This window comes from Anthonomus grandis, chromosome 22, assembly GCF_022605725.1.
Source record: "Anthonomus grandis grandis chromosome 22, icAntGran1.3, whole genome shotgun sequence".
Lineage (NCBI taxonomy): Eukaryota > Metazoa > Arthropoda > Insecta > Coleoptera > Curculionidae > Anthonomus > Anthonomus grandis.
The window spans coordinates 19,017,032-19,037,590 of record NC_065567.1 but is presented as its reverse complement, the minus strand read 5'-3'; the positions used below and the strand labels follow the sequence as shown (position 1 = coordinate 19,037,590).

Genomic DNA, 20,559 nt, shown 5'->3' with positions numbered 1-20,559 from the left:
GAGCAACCCTGTACATACAAACTCACGCAACTTGAAATAAAAATCGACTTGTCCGAGCGTTTTTTTTTCGAACACACCCCTGAATTTTAAATGAAATTAGACATAACTTTTGGGATGCACTGTATACGAATAAATAAATAAAATTTGTTTGGGTGCCGAATTCGATAGCAGAATGTCAAAATACTTGCCAGGACATTATGGGCCAAAAGCGACAGCTTTTTCAAGTTATATTTTTTCTCATGTACCAAAACGAATATAATTTTTAATTAGGAAATATGTTTAATATATTGTAGTTGATTGAATTTATTTCTTTAATTTCAGAGTTCGTGTACAATAGATGTAACATATTTTCCATTTGACCAGCAAAAGTGTATAATGAAATTCGGTTCCTGGACGTTTAACGGAGACCAAGTGTCGTTAGCCCTTTATAACAATAAAGAGTTCGTAGATTTGTCCGATTATTGGAAATCAGGTACTTGGGACATAATAGAAGTACCCGCCTACCTCAACATTTACGAAGGAGACCATCCCACGGAAACCGATATCACTTTTTATATAATAATACGAAGAAAAACTTTATTTTACACAGTGAATTTAATACTCCCGACTGTACTCATTTCATTTTTATGTGTTTTAGTTTTTTACTTGCCTGCGGAAGCAGGAGAAAAGGTTAGTAAATGAATGTTTTCCTCGCTAGACTAGAATGTGAATTATTAGTGTACTTGTGCTACCCCAGTGTGCCGCTGAATTATTCACAAGATTTACCTCTTTAAATATGTCATCCTGTTGGAACCCCAGAGATTCAAATAAAATTTCAAACCTTCGTCGCAGGAGAGCTCTTTTAGTATTTATCAATATACTATTTTCTAAACAACTTCTTCAGATCATACATTAATAAACATTTTTTTTTTCATCGAAATATAGTCTGATTCTGGATATAACAACAGAATTAGATCGTCGCATTTCCTAACTTTCATAATCCGTTTGTCAACAATTTTACGAAATTTAATTAATAAGATAAGTGTCTGTTGCTCCCCCTTTCATTTTCTTCGAAGTTTGTTGTACCTAAGCCTTATGCTTAATTAATTATTAACAAAATATTTCAACAACAAAACAATCTTAGAGCAACGTAAATAATAAGCAAATTTAATCAGGATCGCAATACCTATAATCTTCTCATAGGCTTCTATGGTAGCATTCCTATTTAACTTAATAATCCTAGAATTTTCCAGACCTTCTCGTGGCATGAGTTTTTGTTGTTTTATTCTACGTGTGATAGTATAACTGAATCCTTTATAGTCTATCACTGTATCATTTTCTCCTACTCGTAATATTGCAATTTTTATTTTAAATTAGAAACAAGTTTTATTGGTAACAAAGTGATTTTCCTAAGGCAATGTTCGATATTACTTTCAAGATTTTATGTATTTTTGAGGATATTATCTGGAATATGATATCCATGAATTAAACCATAAACTGAGATGGGTTCTTTAAATGGCATTAAGTCAGGCTTACCAGGCAAACCAATATCCTTGAACCGAAGATCTTCTATTTATTTTCGGATTTCAATGCACTTAATTTTAAGTTGAAAAGTAACTCAGTGATATTTTAGTTATTAAATAAACGTATTAAGTGTCGAAGATTGCAACGAAAAACCAATCTTCTAACTGACCAGGTCTTATAAAGATCGAGATCGCTCTAAATCCATTAGTAGGTAGTTCTTCATAGGGTGAAATTTTGGTTTACCTTAATAATCTTGGAATTTGCCATATTTTGACATATAAACATATTATGAAACCATTTATTTCTTCTATAAGTACTTGTAACTGAAACTTTATTAGAGTTAATAGTGACTTTGACTAATTCTACTTCTTCTCTTCATTTCCTCATTTTATTCAGCGATCTTCAACTTCATGACGATATTATTTGATATCTTAGCCAATTTACGATGGATCGTTAGATTAACTAATTATCCTTATCCAACACAATCATATTATCGTTACATTGTTAAAGATCCTAATCTAGCGGTTGCATTTCGAATGTTAGTTGGCCTGATTTATTGCTGTCTCACTTGCTATATTTTTGTGTTCCTTATGTATTACATTTTGTATCAAAATAATTACGAGAAAATATTACACCATTTTTTAAGAATTGTTTTTTTTAGGTAACGTTAGGAATTAGTATTTTACTATCACTCGTTGTATTTCTGTTGTTGGTATCGAAAATCCTGCCACCGACATCGTTGGTATTGCCGCTCATAGCCAAGTACCTCCTTTTTACGTTCATTATGAACACTGTTAGTATACTTGTTACTGTAGTTATTATTAATTGGAACTTCAGGGGTCCTAGAACACACAGGTATGCAACGTTATTCGTTTCTTATACTGACACTTAAGAAACAGTATCATAATATCAGTCTTAGTATTTATTGCAATATTGTTGAAACTATTGAAGACCAGACTGGATAACTATCCATATGTCTATTTTTAGCAAATTTAATGTCTAAAATGTATTTGTTAATTTCGTGAGGTTATATTTTGCATAGCAAACGGAACACCTCTTTAATCAGAATAAAACGTTATAAACTGTATAAATTGGCACTAATGAATTATCCCAATAACACAGGCAATTTAACAGCATTATACACAAATATCAACCCTAAAATTGCCCACGAGGTAATGCTAAAAATAGATTTTGTACTTGTATTTCTAACAAGGAAGGGATACTCCCACGTTTTTCAATTGGCGCCTATTATTTAATTTTTTATTTATTTTTATCACTTCGTGCATTATTTAATTTTGTTTCAACCGGCAGAGATTTCCTATCTTTATCTTAATGGTCTCAAGTGTATTATATAATTTACTAGCACACTTTTTTGGGACTAAACTTAAATTAGATATTGTTTCCTAAGTGTCGTTAAAAGTCATTTTTTTATATCTTGTAATTAATAAAATTTACTTTTTCTGAAAAAAAAACTATATTTTAGAATGCCTTCATGGATTAGATTCGTGTTTTTGAATTATCTGCCAGCAATGATGTTAATGAAAAGGCCTCGGAAAACGAGGCTAAGGTGGATGATGGAAATGCCTGGAATGGGTGTTCCTCCTCATCCTTATGGGGTACCCGGTGATATTCCTAAACACATTAGGTAAGTGGTCAAATTAAGAAAAAAGTAATATTGGTTTCAATTCTTGTTTATAAACCTATACAGGCCAGCGAAATTAGCGCTTGATAAAATGCTATTAAATATTTACTAACAGTTAAAAAAAAAATAAAAAGCTGTTTAGATTTTGATAATAAAGCTAAATAAATAAATAAACATGCCTTTGTTCAAAGAGTTACATTTTAAGTACTACTTGTCAGACTAGGCGAAGATTAGCTTAAAGCTACTCTTAACCTCTCTGACAATATAAAATACAAACTAAAAAGAAAAACGACTATATAAACATATATCAATCAATCAAATGCTTTATTATCAGAAAATTTACATTTTATCGACAAAGCTAAAGGAAAAAAATACAAATATAAACAAATAAACATTATAAAAAATACTCAGACAAAATACACACAAAGTAAATAGGTACCTAACAAAACAAAAATACTGTACAAATTATCTTTAAATTACATTATATCTTGTTACAGTTTATTTTCTTCAGATACATAAAGAATAGGAAAATAAAATAAATCCAAAAGCGAAAGCATAGCTGAATTATTAATCATAATATTAATTTTTGTTATTTGTTTTGATTTCACTAATGTCAGAAGTCATATTCTAGCCAATAAGATCCCAGCTCATTCTTCTATATCCCTACTAAAACCAATTCTGGCGCGAAAATCTTTGACCTCTAGGAGTCTTGAAGAACAAGCCTTTGAAGAAGGTTGAGTTCTTGGTATTTTTGCCGGTTTTACTCCAATGAAAAGTTGAAAAATCACCTTTTGGGTATTTTAGTTTGTGGATACTAAATGCCATACTGCAATAGTGCAGTATTATAAGTGGCGTAGTTAAATCCCAACTTTTTCGAGGTTCTTTGTTTAAGTGTCCAGTTTTGTGTTCCCGAGATAAGGCCAATTCCATTGGTAAGTCCTAATATTTTCATTTGGCATCTTGGTTTATGATACTCTACATATTACACATGTAATTTTATATAAGTAGACTCAAGCATACCGTTAAGTTTAACCATCAGTGCTTATATCCACTTACTGTATTGGCTATTCCTCAATCTGGGTATTCTTCCACTTTCAGGCTTTATTTTTTCTCCTGGTTTTCATCCACTATTATAAGAAGTAAAAATCTCCACTCATCTACTCCAATAACGTCCACAACATCTACATTGACATTAACTGTTCAACCGATCCACCCAAGTCCTACATGTCAATCATGCAGCCCTCTTGGAGCCAGGTTTGATCTATGTTTGTGATGTATAGTGAACCATGCAGTCAGTAAATTACCTAAGCAGTAAACCAAAGTCCTATCAACATTTATTAGCTTTACTGTAGTATATTTTACTGAATACTAACCTCAAAATTACATTGTTATCACTCTCATTATTAGATTTCACTACTACACTGTTGTATTGAATAGTTTCATAATAACTAGGTGTATATTAATTATTTCATTGAAATAGACCGTATAGATCTCCTTGTAAACTGGATAAATAGGCCTATTTCGAAAGTACTCATGCGAACTTTTAGCCCCAAACAACAGAATATGAGATTTTACCCTTGATATAGACACTATATTCAGGAAGGGCAACATAACTTGTTTTTAAAGTAATAAGTTTGATTATTCATTTTTTTTTAATATAGATTCACTTGAATGTATCTCAGAACTAAAGCTTTTCTTTTAAGTTAATTTTGATTTTTGAAAGATAACCTAACTTTCTAAGTTAGATAAGGGACTTTTGGTGTGAGTTTTAAGGTGCTCTCACGCTAAAGCTGTAATTTAATAGCCAAAGTAAAGGGTTAATATTTATTTTATTGTTAATTTATTAATTACACCATAACACTTGTACATAATATTAAGGGTCAATATAATTAATTGTATTTATAAATCTCCCTGTCTGTTCTTCTTTGTGAGATTTTCTTTCAGGTTTATAGGTATAGTGCTTTTAGTAATTTCCTGTTTTCTTGTTCATCGGAATTTTCTTATACATTTGGGATAAAACAGGTGGTGCCTATATTTTATTGAACTCTTGTGGAATCCACGCCACTCTACCAAACTAGTGGTAGTCGGCTTCCTTTTGAGAAGATCCCCTGAGCCGTCACCTTTATAGTAAGTCTCCCTCCTCTCTCCCTCCTTCCATTGGTTCCCTTGTACCTATTTTCTAACCCTCACTTCCCATACTTTTACCCTCCTTTTCCCCCTTTTCCTTCCTTATCACCCATCCGTCCATTCAAATTTCGTTTAATTAAAGTAAATAAGATAAAGTATTATTAATCTATTATTTTTTTATATATTCAACAATTTGTACTACACCATTATACCTAAAATTGTCTTAAAACAAAGTCATTAAAAACAGGCTTGTAACAGAATCATGGAGTGATGTGGAATTGTTAAACTATGATACGTAATATTTCGTATACGAACAAGGTTTCTTTGTACTTGATATGTTCAATAAATATTATTCTTGTCTAATCACTCCAAAAGAAATATGTATTATACAACATGATCAAACTTTCTAAGATCAAACACAAAGCGTTGCTTTTACACACGCAGAAGGCGGTATTTATTGATTTGGTCCAAACAACGAAAACCTACTACAATGCAATAATTTAAAATAGACATAACTTAAGCCTATAACAACCATCAGTAGAGCCGGTCAATATTAATTTTATTCAGGTACCGTAAAATGGGGAAACATTGGCCCATTTTTTATTTTTTGTTTAAACTCTATTGTATGTAATTTTTATTTATGCTTCATAATGGATGTTCCCATAGATTTTGTACTTCAGTCTGCATGTATAATAAATTGTTTATCAAAAAGAAATTTTTCTTTCAAGTGGGCCAAAGTTACCTTGAAATAGGGAAACTTTGTCCCGTGCATGTTAATTAGGTCTTGGGTTAACGCTACACTGAAACGTAGGGGGTTAAATTAATTTTAGGTAAATAACAGCTTAAGAAAAAATACTGGCGGTTTTTCAAACAGATAATAAACCGAAAAAATGCAAAATTTGCAACAAAAAATTTATTTTAATGAAATTTATTGAAAATAATCAACACATTTGTTATAATAAGGGACAAAATATCAAAAACACTTTATCCTAATGCTTTGCAAAAATATCCTACATCTATACTAAGAATTACACTTATTTGTCAATAAAATTGTCAATTTCTAAAACTTTGTACTGATTTCTCCTAGATACCATTTTTGGCTCGTTAATTTTCATAATGACGTCTTCCCAACTGCACAAAAATTCGTTCTTTTTTTCTGGCCACCTCCAAAATTTAATTCCTTTTTCCATACAATCTACTCTAGGTCCTTCTTCTGAAATCTTGATAATTTTTCCAGGATATTGGTTGGCATTAAACGTTACCAACACAAAATCACCTATGTTTAAATTAGCACGACTTGGTCTCTCAATATTTAGGATTTTGAAGAACCTCATTATTCTCGTCTTCAATCAAATCAGAAAATGAATCGCTTAGGTTATCAGATTCTAAATCATTTTCATTTAAAGAGCTCTGAGAAGAGCTTGAAGACAAATTTCGTATTTTATTGCCTTTTTACTAACCAAATTTCTCGAATATCTTTTTAAAAACTGATTGTGAATACATAATAAATTACTTTTAAATTATCTATTAATAGAAATTAGATTGTTTTCAAATGATCGATAGGCTTAGTAGTATCAGAAATGAATTAACGAATACTCTGCAAAAGGTATTCAAAAAATCATAGTGTGTACTCTATAGAATTTAATTGTATATAATTAGAAATTTGAGAAGAAATATCCTTTCGACCTTTTAACATTAAATAAAAACGGTTTCACCACTTCACCAAAACACTTTATTAAGTAAGCTCTCTGGACTCGTTACGCTAATCATGTTAAGGTGTTCAGGAGAGAATTAAAACTAAATATTGTTTCTTTTTTTTTTATAAGCCCATAATAAATGAAAATTATAATCGCGATCTAAATTAGCTTAAATTTCAGTTTCCTGCTGTTAATCCGTCGAGAGCTTGTCTTGCACTTTTAATTGCTCGAAGGAATTTCTAATAATTCTGCCATTGGGATTGGTGTTTAAATACCCGATTTTAATTCTACTATTAAAGATTTAAATTCGGAAACGTTTTTACTAATCTAAGTTTTCAAATTAAGTTAAATTGGAACATTTCTGCGTTCTCCCCAGAGTTTGGCTTTGGCAGCGCGAGGCGCCTGCGGAAATTAAAAAGCTCGTTTAGCTTTATTTTGATGAAATTAATAAGATTTCTCTTTGTTCGATTTTTGCTTTTATTTCAAATGGAAATAAAATATTTATTGCTGGAAATATCACCCAATAATAATTTTTCTTCAAGCTCTGAAGCCTTAGCTTTTTATACGTACGCTTTAACCATAGTAAGTTCAATAATAGCGCTAGTAGATATAGAAATCAATACTGGTTCACGATTGTTTCGCCTTCCAAGTCCGGCATCAAAATTCATACTGACTCAAAATATGTTAAATTTATTTTTAGGCGAATCGATGCTGGATCAGATCCAGGTTTACATAAGCTTTCTCTAATGTTAATGGAATGTTCAGGTTTAAATTTAATGGATAAATTACTGTAAATATTTATACAGTGCATCTGTAAAATAGCGGATAAATTCAATAAAAATTAAATGGACCGTTTCCGAAAAAAATGCCCAAACCCATCGATTTACAACATTTAATTTAGATAGGTAGTTTCTTTAATTTTACATTTAATCATAATTTTTCGTTCAAAATTGCTTATGTAACCACTATTCGTTTGTACCATATCTTTTGTAAAAAATACGTTCTTTCTGATTCTGTATTAAAAAATTGTGGTTTCCATTTAAAAAACATATTGATGACGTCATATCTTTTCTTAGGGCCACTCTGTATATTTAATTTCCACGTAGAAAAACCCTAAACTTAATATTAAAATCGACGGGTTCGGGCTTTTTTTTCAGAAACGGTCCATTTCATTTTTATTGAACTTATTTGCTACTATACAGTGTGGTTCGAAAGACAGACAAGAGATATTTCAATGGGTGATTTCTTGTAAAAAAATATGAGACAAAGTTTTTATAAACATGGATCCGGAAATGCACAGTTTTCAAGATACAGGGTGATACATTTTTTTTTAAATATAATTTTTTTTATTAATATTAAAGAAAATATTTACTCGATTTCTTTGAAATTTAGCAGTATTACTTGTTGTATTAAGAGGCTAATTTAGCCCTAATTAGATTAAAATTATAAGGTCCAGTAGCGTCCCGGGGGACATCTTAGCAAATATTATTGGCAAAAAAATGTACGCCACTGCTTTTTTCAACTTTAGTATTTGTTGTTTGATTAAGCATTTAAAAATAGAACTTTTTCGCCTCTTGTATTTGTTTCGTATCTCACTTCGTTTGCGACAAAAAAATAAATACCGTTTTATTACATGTCACTGGACAAAATTGGTTTATGAATTTTTGGTACAAAACTCACAGGTGCCTCGGAAAACAAAAAATCATTTCTGCATGGAGGTTTGACAATTACAAGTGTCAGTTCTCCTAGAAAAATAATTAATATTTTTTAAAAAATGTATCACCCTGTATCTTCAAAACTGTGCATTTCCGGACCTATGTTTATGGAAACTTTTTCTCATATTTTTTTACAAGGAATCACCCATTGAAATATCTCCGTCTATTTTTCGAACACCCTGTATATTACATAAGTTCTATAGATATAGAGAGCGGCAAAATTGAAAGAAGATCAAACGGATTTACTTGCACCCTTTCTGTTAAAAATTCGTGCCTTAATAAAGTATCTTAGTCCTTTCACGACAAGATTATTTTCAAAAGATTAATGAAAGAATAAGATGGACAGGCTACGATTTGGTAACAGATATCCTCTTTCATTAAGTAGGGTATTAAATATATATCCAACTTCATCGATTCCTTCTCAAATGCTCTCAACTTCCACTGTAAGATTTATCTGTGTGTAATATCATCCTTGACATTTTTCAATTTTTCAACTTTTTTTAAGAAGGGCACTTTCTTGCGAAGGCGGGGGTTTTTTCGGTGAATAATTACTTTTTCATTTCTTTAAAAGTTCATTTTCGTAATATTTTATAACCAGTTAACTTTAATGCAAGAAGTAGGGTAACAAATTACTATTACCATAATATTCTTTTGGGTTTTTATCACATTCATTTTTCAATTAGCATATGAATGATCTTGAATTATTCCTTTTTACTTTGTGGTGGTTACTGCAGACGATGATCAACATTTTATTGAGATTTTCTCTGTTGTCTTGAAATATTATTTTTCATATGGAATTATGCTGACTTTGTTAATCTGAGGAACGGGTGTAAACCCTTATGCAATCAATTCTATAAGGGCTTTATCAATAAAATTAAGACTAATAGATCAGCTGGTTCATATCGAGAAAGGTTATTTTTTTGGTTTGAACAGATCAGAATCTTTGGCTGCTTCCATTGCTTGTTGAGTGTTTTATCGTACTTTGTCCTACAAAGTATCATTTTTTTTTTTGAAGTAAGTGGTTAAGTAAGTTTTTTTTTCTGTAAGGAAGCATATATGTTGGATGCAGTTTGATCCAGTATTATATCGTTTGTCACAGCAAATATACGAGTAGAACCCAAAGAAAGCGTTGTAATCGAAATACAAAGTGGAGTACGACAAAGGTTGTATCTTCTCACCCCTATTAATTAACCTATACTCCTATTATTTTAACTACGAGTATATTAGAAGAGATATTTAAAGAAGCCCTAAATGACATAAAACTGAGATTATGACAACGATTAAATAATATAAGGTATGCAGACGATACGGTAGTATTTGCTGAGAATATTCAAAGCTCACAAGAACTCATGACAAGAGTCAAAGGTCCCAGTGAAAATACTAGCAAAACATGTGTCTAGAAAAAATCGTTTTCTAACCCCAATTTTAACGACACTGGATAATGAACGACGTTTTAGGAGGCAGATCCACGTTAACAAATCTGGTTCTTTGTAAAAAATATATTAGTAACATTGTGAAAAGCGTTGACTCCTTAGACTTTACAAAAGCCTTTGATAAGGTCAACTACGAACATAGTTTAGTATGCAATAGATTCGATAGTCCACCTTATTGCGGGTGGTGTACAGTCAATCACGCTGTGTGGAATATGCTAAAATCATTGTGGTACTTCGAGGCTCTCATTGCGGACCAATTCTTTTTTAACGGACCTTGTTCTCTGTATAAGTCATCACAGATTTCTGATGTTTGTAGTTGACATAAAGGTTTTCCAATCTATCATTTCTGCTGATGATGCAGTTAGTCTCCAAGAAGACGTAGACAGAGTTTCCCAATGTGAACAACATGCGGCCTTTTGCTATACACTGAGATCTTGCAGTGATATTTAACACCAAGTTAACTTTTAACGCTTATACTCAAACATTGTGTTAAAAGTCATATAATGCCAAAGACGTTGTCATATGAACTGCGATGTGTACGCATGCTATGTGGATTCTCAAACAGCATTTGACAAATTCCAGCATTCAAAACTAGTAAAAATCATCAGACAAGATTAGTTAGATGATAGGTAGGTTAGATAGGTTAGATGATCGGGACTTAAAACATTATGGTAAACTTTTATTAGGGTCAAACAACAAATATACAAATAGAGACCAAAGACAATGATATAAGCGAAATATAAAGCATAAACAATCGGTCTCTAATACCATTATTGACGTCATTGTAGCTAGCAGTAAGATCGAGTGTATTAGCTCTCAATCTACCTGTATATCTGATCATAATTTAGTTCAAGCGAATTTAAATTTACTAAAATCTAAATTACGTAAAAAAAATGTTAGGTTCAGGGACTACAATAGTATTAACATGACTTCATTTGGGGAGGAGGCTCAGCAGCTACAGTGGCATAATATTTATAATATTTCTGACATTAATCAAAAAGTCTCATTACTTATCAATAATATTTCCAATTTAATAAATAAATACGCTCCGTTTAAAACAAGACTATATAAGGATAGACCATTTGCGCCGTGGATAACGAGTAATATTAAATATTTAATTAAATTAAGAGACAAAGCTCGCAAAAATATACTCTACAAAAAACTCTTGTGAATTTGACAGATTACAGGCAATTAAAGAATTATACTAAACATGCAATTAATCGCGAAAAAATTATTTTTTTCTAGCAAATGTCTATAGAAGAGGGTAAAGAATCTTGGAACAAAGCCAAAAAACTTAATTTTACTAAAAAAAAGATTGACCCTATTCCTGAAAATCTGAATTTACCCGAGGACTTAAATAATTTTTTTTCGAACACCGTGGGCCCTACTAATTAAACATCATTAAAAAAACCTTATAATTCAAATACATTTAGTCACTTTGAGACGGAAATTAATATAAGTCTTAACCATTAAGGTTGCACTATTCATAGAGATTATGCAAGTCATCCTGTAACAATTGACATTGAACATTAGAATCAATAGACAAAAGCAATTTTAAATCATCAGCGAATAATAAAAATTCACAATGTCTTACAAATAATCCTAAATCATTAACAAAGATTGTAAAAAGCAACGGTCCCACATGTGATCCCTGAGGAACGCCAGATGGCACAGAAAAGCTGCTAGATAAGAAGTTATTAAGCCGTATACATTGCGATCCATCCAGTAGATAGTCAACAAATAATATTTGATCCAAAACCCGAAGCTTGGAGTTTTGCCAGTAGAAGCGCATGATTAACTCTATCGAACGCCTTCGAAAAATTCGTATAAATAGCATCAACTTGTGAACCCTTACCAAAAGCATTAAACAGATAATCTTCATAACATATTAACCCATTTGAACTGAAACTATATTTTTCCGAATTTGTATATTTTTTTCTTAAAAACGGTCAATAGAAGGTCCCATAAGTCGAGAAAAAATCATGATTTTTTTTTCAATTTCCAGTTTTGGGAAAAACGGCGGTCCTTTTAAAAGGACGGTAGGATAAAGGGCTACTATTAGAAAAATAAGTAAAGACTTAAAAATATGTTTATATATCTTACAAAATGCTTAGCAAAATACTTAAAACTTAACTTAAAAACTAATTTGTATGATAGTCCACAAAACAGTTTTCAAGACCAACTTCACATTTTTGGCACACAAAATTTGCTTTTTTGTGGCACACAGCACATTTCCGCTGACTCTCGTGATATGTAACTAAATGATCTAGTCTATCGTAACTTAAGAATTGGAATGCAATTTTTGTCAATTTCGAAGGTCCTCTCTTAGTTGCTTTCCTGTACGTTTTGAGCAGCTGTGTCCCTAGGTCCCTTCTAAACTGAAGTTGGTCAAGAGTACCACCATTACTCCTATAGAGTTGTTACTAAATATGCATTGGTGGCTAAAGTAACAACGCTGTTGTCATTCCATTTGCATAATGCGATTTCATTATCGGCAACACCCCATTCAAATGTACGTCGTGTCTTTTTCTTCAGAACTGCCGCGTTGCTAAATGGAGATTGTGGGATCCGGTTTTCACGTATAGTACCAGTTGCCTTGATGTTCCTCAATTTTAGCTCCTTTAGAAGTGACAAAGATGTGAAAAAATTTTCAAAAAATATGTGAAAGGGCTGGTAAGGCATTTTCTGTAAAACATCTGCATATTGGAGAACAACTGACGCTTCCAAACCCAGGTGTTTATATTTGTCCGGAATTGTTATCGACGCACCTTGGTAGAGATCAAAATAAACAATTATCCAAGGCGTAGGCTACCTACCCAAAATTTATACCCCCACCTTATAGGCTTGCCTCGAATAAATTTTTTATTTAGGCTCTTGAAAAGAGGACGTAGTTTAGAGTACTTGTCTTTTTTATCAAGGGAAGTATTATCACTGCAATGAAGATTACTCATTATGAATTGAAATCTATCTCTGGAAATAGCGGCTAATATAAGTTTATTCTGGGTATCGTTGCAATTTTGCCAATACATATGTCGCCTTGGAACAGTTGTATATCCACTGACAAGTAACACCCCTATGAAGCAGTACATCTCGTCTGCAGTAACGTTACCGGGGCGGTTTTTTTGCTGTGCATAAATATTGGTAAAATTGACAATTTCTCCTACCAAGTTCTCATCAAAGAACAGCTTGAAAATATTTCCAGGGGAACGATTGCTTTGTGCAGTTTAAACTGATTGCCAATGCATAAACGTAGACTCTAAATCTTTATTGAGAGTATAGTCAAACGTCTTTATGTGTTTAGGTCGTCTTTCAACAAAAGTGGACAGTGGTAGATCGTCATCACTGTCCCAGTCGTCTTCACCTTCTACGTCAAATTCAATTTCCGCCAGGGCCCTTAGTTGCACTCCGGGTAAATTATTTGGTACTACATCGTCTTCAGCCCCAGAATCTTCATCGGTATCGCAGTTTTCGTTGGCATTTTCGGGTGGAAATGCCTGTAGGAATAATGTCCGACGTAGAGTCATTCTTCAATTCCTCTAAGATTTCTGCCATGGTTAGTGGCTTTTTCCAATACCTGTAAAAAACCACATAGTAGTATATAATTCTATCGTCCTTTTAAAAAGACTCGTTTAATTGAACGCTCCTGGATTGATCAAGAAGTGTGAAACATAACCACAAATATATAAAAAGGTCAGTATGTTATGTTATTTGTTAAAAACAATCAAAACAAGAACGAAAAAATAAACGAGTTTTAACATATCTTACCTTGAGTCACTCATTGCAAAATCACTAGAAACACAGCGTGTTTTATTCGTCACTATCGACCCAAAAATTAACAAAATCCTAACGATCGCGATTGACCTTGTTTAAGATGTTAACTAAATATAATGTGACACTGGCGACATCTTCCAACCGTCAGTTGAATCAGAAAAATACAGGTTTTTTTTGAAATCCTTTTAAAAGGACGGTAGGCGTAAATGGGTTAAGTTAGTAACAGTGGAACAACCTTTTTGAAAACCATGTTGATTGTTAACAACAAGGCTTTTACATTGCCATGACAATTGCTTGATTCCAAGTGCATCCAAAAGTTTAGGCAAGGTTGACTGTATACAAACTCCCCGATAACTACTGACATCACTAGTATTACCAGACTTAAATATCGGCGTAATGTACGAATTCTTCCAAAAAGAAGGAAATGATGATCGCTAGTATCCGTTAATGGATCAGCACTGAAAAAAGAGGAAGACTGCTGTTTTGTTCGTTTAGTGTTTGAATATGGGCTGTAGTGCGGTTTCCATGTTATGCATTTTGAATGAGGAACTTGATAGGGTTCAGAGGAAATTCTTAAGAGATATATCTATATTACGGCAGATTATGAATTTGATGATATTTTGCAGGCTTTGGGTTTGTGAACGTGTAAAAAACAAACATCAGAGTCTGTTTTTTGCACAATCTTATTCAATGGTCACATAAAATCTCAAGAATTGTTATATTTAAACCTTCTAATTGTACTGATCGAAGAGTTTGCTGTACCAACTAATTATAGTAATAATTATACTTTAACCCGTATGTTAAGATCTGCAAAAGGTATTTTTCATGATAATCATGGCAGAGTCACTTTTGAGCACATTTTTATTTAAGTAAAAAAACTGTGTTTAACACGTGAATTTTAGTAATAACTTCAATTGAGTTTTTAATAGTTGATTTTCTTAATTTTATATTCAATTATTTTATTTCATCTTGGATCTGAGATCATATCAAAAAATGTACATAACATTAATTCTTTTACTTTTTTTTATTTTTACCCGTTTTTATTTTGTAGCACATTTAATATCGAAATTACATTCTGAACCGTATCTAAAGAAGCGAAAATAAAACTCTCTGTAATTATATTTAAAAACTCACATCCGTGATCACTTAGCAGGTGAAATAATAATTACATACATTGAAACTTATAGAAAGAAATCTCGAATAAATCTTTCTTTATACGACAGGACAGAGTTGTCAGCTTCTATAATATATTACAGGTGAAAAAGATCAATTAGGCCAAAAATTGACACGCGATCTATTTAGTTTTTCTGCATTAAAAAATGAGTGGTTGTTGAAAAATCACTTGTAACTTCTAAAGGCCTGGAACATTAGCAAACTTTAAATGTAAAATAACTATATAAAACTTTTGATATTTCTACAATTATACTTTCACAAACTTTTGTCCAATTTATCAGACCAAGTTAATTGCCAATGCTTAGACATTTTAGAAATTGGGAGAAACTTATTAGTTAAAAAGATGTGATCAGTTCCCCAAGTTGTACTACATAGTCCCGAAGGGTCAACGGCCAGCTATGTTATGCATTATCGATCGACGTACGTATAGCATGTTTCACTTTCGAGAACCGTATTCATGCCGCTAAATTTTCACTCGATCTCTATTGCGTATCAGGCAAAATTGCCTAATGCTTCTCTAAAAATATCTCAACGATCGAAAAGCTATTTTAATAAAAGACTAGAAAAGAAAAATCATTATTGTATCCTAACAATACTGATAGTGTGTATGATAAAAAATTTGCTTTGAAACGATGTGGGATTCGCAAGTCCTTTTAAACTTAAAACCTTACATAGACAAAGGGTTTTAAACCATTATTCTTGGCATGTACAATAAAAGATCTGGCAATTCTATATATAATCCAGACTCAGGTATCTATCGAAACTTAATAAAATTCCGGAGTTGCAATAAAACAATGCCTCAGGAGTGGAATAACACCAGCTAGAGGTATTACGTAAGCTGAAACGATTTGCTTTCATTATTTAGCATCAAATTCCGTTCTGTGAATACTTGAAAAGAGTATAGGTATAGCATTACCTTTATTTTTGAGTTGCTTTCACTTGCTAATTAAAATTTAATCAATAAGGGAATTAGTGCGGAATCTCGGGAAACGTAAACCGCAAAGATTATAGGTTGGGTAAGATTTTAATCTTTATAAGGTAATTAAGCTTTATCAGATAATGTAAAAGCCATCAAGAACTTGTTAAATTAACTCACTTCTGAAGTGAAAATTATTGGCTTAGTTTAACCCTATTTTGGTTTGATTTAATACTATTATACATATTTTATTAAGTTTTTTGTAATTTAAAAATATAATTTTAATAAACTTATTATCAAGAATGTAAATGGTGTATTTTCTGCGTACTGGCATATAAAAAAAATGGATAATTTTAAAATTGAGTAGTGTTTTATGGCTAAGTGGTGTCTATGTTTTGACACATTATTTTTTTTTTTTAAATGAAATACCTTGTTTATTTTTGATGTTTTGATGACAGTGTATACGTTTATTTAATTTTAATAATTTTAGACATAATAAAGTTTAAAATTTTACTTTTCGATTTTTACTAGTGAGTTCCTTTAAGAAAAAAATATATTTTGCACTAAAAAATATTTATAGACCTTTTAACTATAAAATATCAGATTTTTTAACCGGTATAGCTTGACTAGTAATAAATTAAATCTATAAGAATAAGAGAGTATTGGAGATATCTATTTATTCCTTTGTAACGTTGTACATTTTCTCAAAGAGACCTAGATTTAATAATCTAAAGGGAACTACACAAAGTCTCGGTCTCAAAATATTTATTAATTCTAACAGTAGGTTACACGTGTTTCACTCATATTAAGAGCCTATATATATCAGACCTAAACATTTAAAACAAAGAAACTAAATACAATAACAACCTTAAGGTTCCCTTTAGATTATTTCGTCATCTGGTTAACAAAAGTGTAGAAGAATTTTGTCATTACACAAAGAATATATTATAAATATTTTTTTTAGTTCTGTCGAATCCCAAAATAAAGTAGAAGTAATGGAATTGTCAGATCTACACCACCATCCTAATTGCAAGGTGAATAGAAAAACAAACGCTGACATAGGCGTCCCGGTGGGGGCTCCGGACAGCTGTAGGAGAGAGAGTGAAAGTTCCGACTCCATACTTCTTTCACCGGAAGTTTCCAAGGCTACGGAAGCCGTTGAGTTTATAGCTGAACATTTACGCAACGAAGATTTGTATATACAGGTAGGTTTATTAAATATCCAAAATTCATCTCTTTTAGGGTAACATAAAACAATTAGAAAAGTATGTGTTGTTTCGCTAGGAACTTGTGGCTAAATGTGCTCGACATAAGGCCATTAAAGAAAAAAAAACAAAAGTATGGATATGGTCAAAAATATTTTTTTATAAATATTGACTAAAGTAGAACTAACATATTTACCTGAACATTCTAACGATTTAGTCGTCATTCCCCCTAAAAAGGTATTTTTTTAAACCAATGTTTTTATGCCAATGATTGAAATAAAATAATACATTTCTTTCAATGTCTGATACACATGAAAAATCACGTTAAAAGTTATTTTCAGCCCTTCTTTTCTTCTTTCAATAGCGCTTCGTAGTCCGCTCCTGAACAAAGGTCCATGTCAGTTTCCATGCTTCTTTGTCTTGTGCTATCTGATGCTCTACTAACTCTCTCTTTGACATCATCTAGCAAACGTTCTTGCAGTCTACCACCACTTCTTTTGTGCAGTCGTGGTCTTCATTGTATTATGCGTTTTGTCCACCTCCAATTCCATTTTAACTGGGTTATACGTGCTATGATATTCTCGAATTTAGTTCCTTGTCTAATTTCTGTATTTCTAATATGGTCCCTAAGACATAGTCCTAACATCATGCGTTCGATGACCCTTTGTGTTGTTCTAAGTATATTAGCTGATTTGATGGTAAGCGTAGTTGTTTGGTCCCAAGTCATAACGGTGAATTGAAGTATTTTTATTTTTTAGTATATGTGGCAATTTACCTATAGCTCCTTGTGTTTGTCGGACTCGTTTGTTAAATTCTGCGGTTTGATTTTCGTTACCCCATCTTCGACCTTTTTTATGACCTGATTGCTCAGGTATAACAATATGATCAACTACAGTCATGATTTTTGTTTTACTGAGGTTCATGGTTCATGTCCCTATTTTTTCTGATGCAATTTTGACCTCTTTCAGCATTTTCTGTATTTCACCGATATCCTGACTAATAAGCACAACATCATATGCAAAGCGAAGATGGTTAAGATATTTTCCGTCAATTCTTATGCCCTTTCTGTCCCATTCCAATATCTTGCAAAGGTCTTCTAATGCAAGACTCAAGAACTTTGGAAAGATGGTGTCACCCTGCCTAATTCCCCTTAATGGAATTTTTTTAGTTTCCATATATTCTGCTATATTTATTATTGACGTTGCGTTGTTATATATATTTTTCGAAAGATCTTACTTATGAATCAAATCGTAGTACATCTCAAATCAAGTCTTGATTTTTATAAGACTTCGATAGCCCACAGTTCTACGGAAAAATTACTTTAAGTGTCTTGAATATACGAGAAATTGGAGAACAAAATAAATAAGGCTTAAAGTGTCGAAAACATGAAACATTGTTTGAAATCTCTGGAAATCATAAAAAATGCTACATTCCCTGGGAGAGACAAAAAATTATGTCAAATGCCTGTAAAATGATTTTCAGACCTACCTGGCTAACATGAAAAATTACTTTAGGTGCTTCAAATACCTGGAGGACAAAAAAATAACTCCAAAATAAAATATCAATATTTATTTGAAATCCCTGGAAGTTGCAACAAAATTAACTTAATTAACAGAATTTGGAATAATAGAAAAACTTATTTCAAATACCTGGAGGAAAAAATAACTCAAAAACTTTACCAAATATCGCTATTTATTTGAAATTCCTGGATTTGTGTTGGCTTGTAATTGTTGATTTGTAATATAAGAAAGAAAAACTTATTTCAAATGCCTGAAAGACATGAAAAATTAGTCAAATGCCTGTAAAATTACGTTGAGGCGTACCTGGCTAAGATCAGACATTTATTTAGGTGCCTTGAAGAGATTTCAAAATATTTTAAATACCTCGAAAAATAAACTGTAAAACTTTACAAATGATCAATAGTAAGACAGGAAGAAAAAATGAGGATATCGAAGTCGCAAAAAATGTTTGGAAAGCAGCGGTTGTAATAAATTAATAATAATTAATTATTTCAAATGCTTAAAAAACTTGGAAAATTACGTCAAAAAAAAGTATTTTCAGGCAAACTTTAAAATGACAAATTACTTTAAGTGCCTTGAAAATATGACAAATTATTTCAAATAGCTGGAGGAAAAATAAACTGAACTTTACAAAATATCAATAATTATTTCAAATATCTAGGAAATAAATTTAACGACGTTTGTCAAAACTTATTTTAAGTGCTTGGGAGATATGAAAAATTACGTCAAATACCTGTAAAATTATTGTCAAGCCTACAAGGCAAAAATTAAGAAAATTATTTCAAATACCTGGAGGAAAAATAAACTGTAAAACTTTACAAAATATCAATAGTAAGGTAGAAAGAAAAAATCAGAATATCGAAGTCACAAAAAATATTGAAAAAGAAAGAAAAAAATTATTTTAAATGCTTAAAAAACACGGAAAATTATGTCATCGGACTCTAAAATTTGTTTTAGGCATACCGACTTAAATGAGAAATTACTTCAAGTACCTTGAAAATATGAAAAGTTATTTCAAATATCTGGAGGACAAATACTTTAGAAAATATCAATAATTATTTCAAATATCTGAAAATCGCAAATAAATTTAACGACATTTGTAATAGCATCAAAACTTATTTTAAGTGCTTGAAAGATATGCAAAATTACGTCAAATACCTGTAAAATTATTTTCAGGCCTACGAGGCTAAAATTAAGAAAATTATTTCAAATACCTGGAGGAAAAATAAACTGTAAAACTTTACAAAATATCAATAGTAAGGTAGAAAGAAAAAATCAGAATATCGAAGTCACAAAAAATATTGAAAAAGAAAGAAAAAATTATTTCAAATGCTTAAAAAACATGGAAAATTACATCATAGGGCATACCGACTTAAATGAGAAATTACTTCAAGTGCCTTGAAAATATGAAAAATTATTTCAAATATCTGGGAGACAAAAAAATAACTCTAAAAACTCTAAAATCATACAAAATATCAATAATTATTTGAAATCTCTGGAAATCACAAATGAATTTAACGACATTTGTAATAGAATAAAAACTAATTTTAAATGCTTGATAGGCATGAAAAATTACGTCAAATACCTGTAAAATTAATTTCTTAAATGAGAAATTATTTCAAGTACCTTGAAAATATGACTAATTATTTCAAACACCTGGTGAAATACTCCAAAACAATATTTCTAAAAAATAATTCCAAAACAAAATATCAATAATTATTGGGAGTACCTGGAATTCACAAAAAACTCTTAACAACGTTTGGAACAAAAGAAAAATTTATTTCAAATGTCTGAAAAACATTAAAAATTACTTCAAATGCTTTTAAAATATAAAAAAAAATATTCCAAGTACCTGAA

General features: G+C 31.3%; 1 protein-coding gene across 1 annotated transcript in view; it reads left to right on the top strand.

The window, feature by feature from the left end:
* Window positions 1–20,559, top strand: part of LOC126748490 (acetylcholine receptor subunit beta-like 1) — a 91,189-nt gene that overhangs the window by 51,567 nt on the left and 19,063 nt on the right. Inside the window, exons 6-9 of the mRNA XM_050457757.1 lie at window positions 322–669; window positions 2,165–2,358; window positions 2,987–3,148; window positions 16,942–17,182. Of these exons, the coding sequence (XP_050313714.1) occupies window positions 322–669; window positions 2,165–2,358; window positions 2,987–3,148; window positions 16,942–17,182 (945 nt within the window). The remainder of the gene's footprint in view (window positions 1–321; window positions 670–2,164; window positions 2,359–2,986; window positions 3,149–16,941; window positions 17,183–20,559) is intronic.